Here is a 9,190-nt window from a genome sequence, read left to right as displayed (position 1 = left end):
AGTATCTCACCTCTCCTTATCCTCCTCCCGCTAGCAAAGTCAGTTTGCAGACCACAGGCTCATCCTCTGTCCCATGTCAGGGGCTGAATCAACCCCTTTTGTGTCTATCTACATTGTCTGAAGCAATATATCTTCGAAATACCGGCTTGTTTATCACTGTATCTGTGACCTTGAGTCAGTCTCCCGTCCTGGTCAAACACTGACAGGAGGAAAGAATCAAATATCCCTGAGGGGTGGCCACTACATGGAGGAGAGAAGACTAGAGTCAAAACAGCTTACATGAAGACAATTTATTAACAGAAAACAATTTGAGGAGTCCTGTTCACAGACGGCGACCACGGCGACCCCCTTTCCTGCGGGTGCTATCAGAGGGGATGGGGGTGACATCCTCTGTGGGGAGGAAGAGAAAACATCATTGCCTGGAGCTGGATGGGAAGGCCTTTATGCCTCCCTAGGCCAGTGGTCTAACGGATCGACAGCAGATGCCGCTGCTCCCCAGATGAGTCTTTGGTACCTAACAGATGGATATGCAGCTGCCCCACTGGCTGTTTCCTCAAAACTTGATTTTCACTTCTGAACTTACTTCTCCAAAGGGAAAACTGAGGCTCAGAGGGGACACAACCTCCATAGGATGCCAGAGGCAGACGACAAATCCAGGTTTCTGACACCTAACCCACTGACTCTCTAGTGGGAAAGTCCTTGGAAACAGGGCAAGTGAAGACTATCTCCTTTTCAAATAGGTCAAAGGTTGAAAATATTCTGAAAAAAAATCTTAAGAGGAGAGAGCTGGATCATTAGACTGAGGTATCAGTACATGTTGCTGCCAAGTGCACAGAAACAATAGGATAGGGCTAACACATCCTCTTCCTTTGAGCTGAAAGGGGCCAGATCACACATGTGAGGGCACTGGTGCTACACAAAGGTAGGGCTTTTGTGATTTTCAACTATGGGAGCCGCAGCTCCCCACATTCACTTTTGGTTGTCACAATGACTGGCAGGTCCTACTGATACTTAGGAAGGAAGGACCACAGATGCCGAGTGTCCTATGATGCAGGAGACAGGCCACACAAAATGCCAATAGCATTAACTCCTTCAAGAAACATTGGACAGGAAGGCTAACTCCTCTCCTGTCAGTGCTACCAGCTACTGTCTCAAGCCCTGCATCAGGCAGCGTGGGACACAGAGATTCAGAAATGAAACTGTGCTGTCCCAATGCAGAAGGGAAGGACAACACTCACATCAAGGTAACAGGGGTGTCCAGGGAGAGACTTTAAGTCACACAGTGCCTCTTGCAGTCCCCACCAACAATCCTGACTGCCAACAGTGCCCAGACCAGGCCCTGTTTCCACTGGGTACATCACATGCTTTCTGGGGTCAACGCTTCAAAGCAGATCCAAGTGCTAGCTAGAGGGGGACACTTACCAATCCGCCCGATCTTCATTCCAGAGCGGGCAAGGGCTCTGAGGGCTGACTGGGCCCCAGGCCCAGGGGTCTTGGTCCTAGGAAATGAAGGTCTACATTAAGAAAAGCCTTTGGCCAAGTCATCAGGGCTTCTTTCTAAATCCCACAACCCTCTAGTTCAGGATCTGCAAGCTTTCCATAAAGGGCCAGACAGCAAATATTTTTGGCTTAGCGGGGCATTTATGGTTTTTGTTGTATACTTTCAAAAATTTAATTAAATTTTTATTTATTTTTTGAGGAAGATTAGCCCTGAGCTAACTTCTGTGCCCATCTTCCTCTACTTTATATGTGGGACGCCTATCACAGCATGGCGTGCCAAGCAGGGCCATGTCCGCACCCAGGATCTGAACTGGTGAACCCTGGGCCGCCGAGAAGCGGAACGTGTGAACTTAACCGCTGCGCCACCAGGCCGGCCCCAGCATACCCTTTTTTTTTTTAACGTAAAAATTATTCGCAGCCCACTAACAGTATAAAAACAAGTGGCAGGCCAGATTTGGCCCATGGGTGATAATTTGTACCCTGCTCTGCCTGCAGCCTTTTAAAGCACTGTCTCTTCCTGACACATCCTATGAGTCTAAGTCTTTTTTAGTGATCTGTCCATTTCCAACTGCTCCATTCACCTAAGACCCAAGACACTACCATCTCTCCACCGGACCACTTTAACAACTTCCTCTCTGATCTGGTCCCCACATAGCAGTCATCTTTAAAAACCCTACTCTCAGTAGGTCATTACTATCAAAAAAGGTTTTATCCCTCACACCCCCTCAAAGTCCAAATCCTTACTGTGTCCTTCAAGACCCACAAGGAGCTCGCTCCTGCCTATTTCTGATGACACCTGTTGTCACTCTTTCCTGCAGATATGACAACTTCATTCCCACTCAAGACCTTTTCTTTGTAGTTGTCTCTGGCTGCAGACAACTCCCCTCGTCCTTCCTTTACTGGACTCCTGGCACAACATCTAGATTTTAGTTTAAATTAAAGTGTAATTTAACCAACTAAAGTGTGATTTAACTAATTTCACTAACTCCATCCTTGAAACCATACTTTTGCGTTCCAAAACTTGCCACAAACAGAAATCACATGCTCCTGTGCTTATGGGGCTTAAAGTCTGACTCTCCCACCAGCCTACATACCACACAAGAGGGCAAGCACCTTTTCTCAACATTCTCTTCCAGTATGTAGAACACAGCACCCGGTACACAGTGGGTGCTCATTAAACACAGTAAGTTGGAGAAGAGGGGAGCAGTGCAGGAATCAGTTATTAAATATGTGCACACATCTAAGATGTCCTGTGCAAAGTCACAAAAGAAAAACCAAGCCTAAATCCACGTGTTCTGGCACCCAAGCCCAATGATCTCACACCCAGCCCCTGGCTGACCCACCTGTTTCCTCCCGTGGCCCGGAGTTTGATGTGGAGGGCAGTGATGCCCAGCTCCTTGCACCTCTGGGCCACATCCTGGGCAGCCAACATGGCAGCATACGGAGAGGATTCATCTCGGTCGGCCTTCACCTTCATCCCACCAGTCACACGGCAGATGGTTTCCCTGGGACAAAAGCAGACGGTCATTTCTCATCCAATAAGGATTCTGAGTGCTTATATGTTTGAATGAGTAAAGAGTGTCACACTCAGGGATGGCAGAGGATGAAGGTCAACTTGAGCGTGCATCCTTTCTGACAAGACTGCCATGGGCTCTGCCTTCATGGGGTTCAAAGATTCAAGATAGCTAAACTTGGTATTGACACATTATATTTACTTTGCATTTAATCCACCCAATTACTCCATGAGGAAGGCACTGTTAACCTCATTTTACATACAAGGGAAACCAAAACTTGGAATCTGAGTGACTTCACACAAGTCACAAAAACTTGCTGATGGCAGCCAGAACCTGCACCAAGGGTGGACTTCCAGTCCACAACTGCCCCTACAAAGTACCAAGAGATCGAGGATTCAACGATCGCCACACTCTAAAGCCATAAAGGCGCAGATGTGCCTTTTCCTCTTTCTTAAGTCCAGTGCCTGGGAAATTACAGTATGTGTGGACCAAACAACCAAGCACATTCCCCTATCTAAACATTCTTTTAAATTCTTTTTAAAGAACACCTTAAATGACCACCCAGTTGCGGGGTCATTTTTCCCCCAGCCCCTTGGCGTTCTGCCTCTCCACCCAGGTACTCACTTGCCGGAAAGATCGGTGACGTGGACAAAAGTGTCATTGAAGGATGCAAAGATGTGGCAGACACCAAATACATTTTCTCCTTCAGCCACCTGAGGTCCAAGGCTGATGACCTGTTCTTCCTTCTTTTCCTTTCCCTTGCGAGGTGCCATTTCTGAGACGAGGAAAAGAACCCCAATGTTAACAACAGACACGGATTTCCAGAATTCCTCTCCCCGCACTATTAAAGGAAACCCCACATTTGCTCCTCTGTGTCCTGTCTCCCTCCACCCAGGACTGTGCTATACTCTCATCACTGCCTCACTAAAACCCACTTCTCCCTGCACTTAGGGGATTTCAATTGATGGCTAAAAAGCAAAGTACCCTGAGAGGTAACCCTTCTCCTAAACCTTTGTACCAAAGCACAGCTCACAGCACCCACAGGATAGAAGCTGAGGGTTCTAGCAGCAGACCACAAGCATTCCTCAAATGTTTACCCAGTGGGGCTCAGAAATATGAGAAACACACTGGCTAAAGTCTCTGTAGATCTGGGCAAATCAACTCTTTGGGCCATATTGTCCCAAATACATAAGCTGACAAATTCTGGATGATTTGTTTAGGGTAACATAGCAAGTCAGTCACAGAGCAGAGATCAGAACCAGATCAGGGGATTCTCAGTCTATACCTCACGATAATTCCAATGTCAGGAGTTCTGGGTTTCCTGGCCCCCACGCACCATTTAGAGGTTAGGCTCACAGAAGCCGGAAAAGATCACAGCCCCGAAGGCTGGTAGAAAGCCAATAACCCAGGCATGCATTGGTGAGAGCTGAAGACGCTTGGAGGGGTGAGGAGCCCACTGCCTGAATTCTGCACCAACGCCTCAGCTTAGAATTCAAGGCTCCCTTACCAACACACCCCTCTGGCTTCATCTCTTACTATTTCTGTGCCCCACCAGATGCCTCCAAAAGCCAGTTTAAATGCTACCTCCCATCCTCTGGCAATTCATCTCCTGCCACCCTTCCACAACTGTTTAAAACCAAACTCTTAAGCTTTTACCAGAACTAAATATTAGAGGCACTAAAACATGTCCCTTCAGAAGGCTAATAGAAAAGACCTAGCCCAGAAACTCAAGGTGCCTGTGAAACCCAGTAATTCCCATCTGACATACCACGCAGTCTAAGAGCAGCCACAGTGTCACAGGACCCAGAGAAAGGAGACAAGGACAGCTGGAATGCAGGTGAGCATGAGAATCTGGAAGGCTGGGAGACGACTGCCTTCTGCCAAAGCCCCAGGCCTCCTCACCCTCCCAAGACTCAAGAATCAGAACGATTTCCTAACACTTTCAGAAGACACTAGAACCAAGAAGGGCTCAGATGAAGCCAGGATGTACCCTTCCAGATGGAGAAGACAGAGACAGCAGAACCTCACCTGGTTCATGAAGACAGTGGCAAAACCAAACCTGAAACCAAAGAATCCTGACTCCCAGCCCAGCACTCTCTACGCTGGCCCATAAGGGACCACCACTCCAGACCTGGACAGTCCGTGTCCCTCGATCCAGCCTGTGCCTTCCCTACAGAATGTTTAGTTAGTGTCTGATCACGGTAAGCACTGAGTGTCGCCCCTGGGTGTACAAAGCTCACTGTTCCTACCCTCAAATCAGACCCAATGGGTGAGAATAGCAAGGAAAGTGCCAAGGGAACTCACAGGGGAGCAGCTCCACGTTCTGCCTGGAGGAGGCCAGAAAGGCTCCAGGATAGCTGAACTAAGCAGCATGACTATCAGTTCCTGCACGGTGGGCACTGGGAACGCGGATGCCCGTTTGCAGTCTCCCACCGCGCGCCACCCCGAGGGGCAGGTGAGAACTGTCAGCCGGAGGTGTACAAGCGCACTGCAGGTGCTCAGTGGACACTGACGTGCAGTCTCTCCCCCAGTTTCTGGCTTTAACAAGCCTGCCCCGAGCGCCCAGAATCTGCAACGTGCCCGACTTTGCCATCGCCCCGACTGAGGAAGCACCCGACACAGGGCCGCTTTTCCTGCACGGCCCCGTGGAATCCTCACTACGCCCCATGGGATCCACGATTCCCATCTTCCCGACGAGGAAATAAACTGGAGACTAGGCGCCTGGCCTGCGACCGCCCAGGAAGACGCTGGCGGGACAGAGGCGGGAGCCCCCATCACACTCAGAGCCCCGCTCCTCCCCAACCACGACGTGCTTACACGCAGCGGCGGTCCCAGCGCGGGACCAGGGCCTTCGAGCTACACCCGCGCTCGTCCCCACTTCACAGGTTCCTCCCTGGAGCGAGACCGCCGCCTTCAGACCAGGCGCAAACTTGAGTCTGGGTCCGCCGGTCGCGCCGCTCTCGCCCGGCACCTGGCTCGGCCTCCGCGGAAAGACCCCAGTCCCACGACCCCGGCCCCGCTGAACGCCCCCTGACGCAGGATGCCACCCGATTGTCCTCTCCAAGGCCTCCTACCTGCACGTCTTCTCCAAGCTCCGCCACCGGAAAGAGAGAGGAGGAGAGGGCGGGGCGATGGGTCACGTCCGTGTCTCCGGAAGTGTATTTCTGAGGTCACGGGCCGAAGCCGGCTCCCCGAAGACGCCGCCTTTAGTGTTTCCAAGGAGATTAAGACTCGCCTTGCGGAAAGACGGTTGACTGGAGGGAGTGCCAAAGGAGGTAAGGGGCCCGGTGTCGCTGCGAGCAGGTCGGCCTCTGAGACTGCACGAAGCAGCTCTGCCTGCGGGATGAGGCGGGCCTGTATTCTAAGATGGAGGCGGCCGCGGCTAGACGGACTTCCGCCATCCTGACCCCGGGCCTAGTCAGCCTGAAGGCCGCAGCGCACTTCGTGGCGTGGAGGGGAATAACAACAACAGCACGGTAATCACCGACTTTCGCCTACCATGTACTGGGCCAAGTAAGAATAAATTATTCGATACTTGTTATTATATACCAGCCTGGGCTAAGCGATTTGTATGCATTGTTTCATTTAATTCTCACAAAGTTATCAAAGAGATGCTGTTTTAATTTCTCTTTTACAGATAAGGGATGTTAACTGAGATCACACCTTTTTAAAAAAAATATATTTATTTATTTTTTTTTGCTAAGGAAGATTGGTCCTGAGCTAACGTCTATGCCAGTCTTCCTCTATTTTGTATGAGGGTCACTGCCATAGCATGGCTTGATGAATGGTGTAGGTCTGCACCCAGGAACCGAACCAGGACCAACTGGGCTGCCGAAGGAGAGCATGCAGAACTTAATCACTAGGCCACCAGGCCTACTCCCACCCCTTTTTTAAAAATTGAGGTCTAATTGACATATAACCTATTAGTTTCAGGTGTACAATATAATGATTCAATATTTGTATATATGATGAAATGATCACCACAATAAGTCCAGTTAACATCCATCACTATATATAGTTTAAAATAACCTTTTCGGGGCCAGCCCCATGGCCAAGTGGTTAAGTTCACCCACTCCGCTGCGGCGGCCCAGGGTTTCGCTGGTTCAGATCCTGGGCACAGACATGGCACCGCTCATCAGGCCATGTTGAGGCGGCATCCCACATGCCACAACCAGGAGGACCTGCAACTAAGATATATGACTATGTACCAGGGGTATTTGGGGGGATAAAGCAGGAAAAACAAAAACCTTTTCTTCCTGTGGGGAGGATTTTTAATATCTCCTCTAGATCACACATTGGTGACCTACTTGGAATTCTGACTTCAAAGCCTGTTATGTTTAATAGCTACTTTCATCTATCCCTCTAATAGCAATATTGAAGGATCTTGAAGGATTGGGAGAATACAGATGGAGATATGAGGAAGGGCTAAGAAGTAGGTCGTATATATATGTGTGTATATGTATAGAGGTATATATATGTGTGTGTATATACACATACATTACATATGTAAACCCAATGTAATGGGTTATATATATTGCATATATATATATAATTTTTGGGACAAAATGAGGATTATGCAGAATAGCATATAGCCCTTTATGCACTGGAATTGATACCACTGAAAAACTTCAGCTCAGTTTAGGGAAGAACTTTTTAAAACAAAGTGTAGTGCCCCTTTCCCCTTTACAAAACTAATTAACTACAGAAAACCCATAAAATAGAAACATGCGGAAAGGAGAACAAAAAAATGAAGAGAAGCAACAGTTTTACCCACTACTCTTAACACCTTGGTGTATGTCCTTCCCAGACATCATGTATGCAGATACATTCAGAAGAGGCACTTCCTTTTTTAAGAAAAAAAAAAAACCTTAAAATATTTTTCCTTGGTGTTTAAAAAAAATCCATGCTCATTGTGAACAATCCACACAATACATAAAAATATGTAGAAAAAAGTAAAAATCATCTCTAAATTCTTTCTGCTAGAGGAGCATCATTCCACAAATAACTTTCTGTAGCTACGTCTATACTTATATCTTTATTATATAATAAGCAGTCTAATGTAAATGAAATTGTATTCTATATGGAATTTGGTAACTTTTTTTCCACTCAACATTGTGGATCATCCCAGAACAACTAGTAGAGATCTATAGCATTTTTTAAACAAATATTTTAAATATTATTTATTATTTTGAATGTTAAATGCATCCACAAAAATAAAAAATTACAGTTACCAAAGAATATACAAGAAAAGCCCAACCCTCCCCCCTCCCCTCTGTCCCCAGAAACACAATCCTCTTCCTTGCAAGCGACCAGGAATACCTGTGTTGCATCATTTTTAACTACAACATGTAGAGCTGTACCATTATTTATTTAACCAGTTCTCTACTGTTGGACATTTAGGTTATTTCCACAATTTGCAAATATGAACAAAAATTGTCAAGAACACACTTGTGCTGTTCTTTCCTCAGGGTAAATTGCCAGCAGTCAAAAGGAATATGTATTTTACGTTTTGACCTATGTTGCTAAACTGCCCTCTAGAAAGTTCCTATCAATTTTTACTTCTGCTAAACTGAGAAACTAAGTATATCTCCATGTTGTGTTTTATTTCTTCCATGGTTAGTAGGATCAGACATCTCTTTATGGATTGTTTTGAGCATTTGTGTCTCTTCTGTGAATTGTCTCTTTATATTCTTTGAAAGAGAGGGCTTTTGTGTTCTTGAGTAGTGAGTTCCCCAGTTGAGGAGGTATGTTAGCAGAGGCTGGAGTACTGTGGAGTGAGTTCCTGCTTTGGATGGAGTTATGTTAAATAAACAAACCTCTAAACCTCGGGGAGGGAGGGCTTCAGGAAGGGAGCAGGGCTTGATTGCACAGCTGCAGGCAGCCCTCTCACTCACCTCAGGACAAGTTTTTCCACAGGAAACTCTTATCTTCCTTTCAGAAACCATCAAGGTCACTGCTTTCAAACTCCACTTTGATTATTTAATCAACATGTTTATTATTTCAACAAATAGTTCTTAGTTGTGGGTTCTTGGGCAAAAATTGTAACCTCTCTGGGCTCTAGTTTCTTCATCTGTAAAATGGGATAATAACAGTACTTTTAAAAATATATATCGAAACATATACCTTTATTGGGCACTTACTCAGTGCTCAGCTCTGAGCTACAATAATAATGGCAT

General features: G+C 46.9%; 1 protein-coding gene across 1 annotated transcript; it reads right to left on the bottom strand.

The window, feature by feature from the left end:
* Positions 1–275: 275 nt before the first annotated feature.
* RPS14 (ribosomal protein S14) lies at positions 276–6,242 on the bottom strand. Its single transcript, XM_046667299.1, has 5 exons — positions 6,089–6,242; positions 3,639–3,789; positions 2,844–3,005; positions 1,423–1,499; positions 276–390 (listed from the first exon to the last, which is right to left on the bottom strand). Exons 2-5 carry the CDS (start codon positions 3,785–3,787, stop codon positions 323–325), a joined length of 456 nt encoding a protein of 151 aa, XP_046523255.1. The 5' UTR covers positions 3,788–3,789; positions 6,089–6,242; the 3' UTR covers positions 276–322.
* Between the last annotated feature and the right edge of the window lie 2,948 nt (positions 6,243–9,190).

Source organism: Equus quagga, chromosome 7 (genome assembly GCF_021613505.1).
Source record: "Equus quagga isolate Etosha38 chromosome 7, UCLA_HA_Equagga_1.0, whole genome shotgun sequence".
NCBI lineage: Eukaryota > Metazoa > Chordata > Mammalia > Perissodactyla > Equidae > Equus > Equus quagga.
Note: the sequence above shows the minus strand (reverse complement) of the source record. Positions and strands in the feature narration are given on the sequence as shown.

Excerpts from the sequence above, each read along its gene's own strand:
- RPS14 (XM_046667299.1), bottom strand. The coding sequence starts at position 3,787 with ATGGCACCTCGCAAGGGAAAGGAAAAGAAGGAAGAACAGGTCATCAGC. Across the intron at positions 1,500-2,843 it reads CGGGCCACGGGAGGAAACAG|GACCAAGACCCCTGGGCCTG; the intron begins GTGGGTCAGCCA and ends TTCATTTCCTAG. Across the intron at positions 391-1,422 it reads AATGAAGATCGGGCGGATTG|AGGATGTCACCCCCATCCCC; the intron begins GTAAGTGTCCCC and ends TCCTCCCCACAG.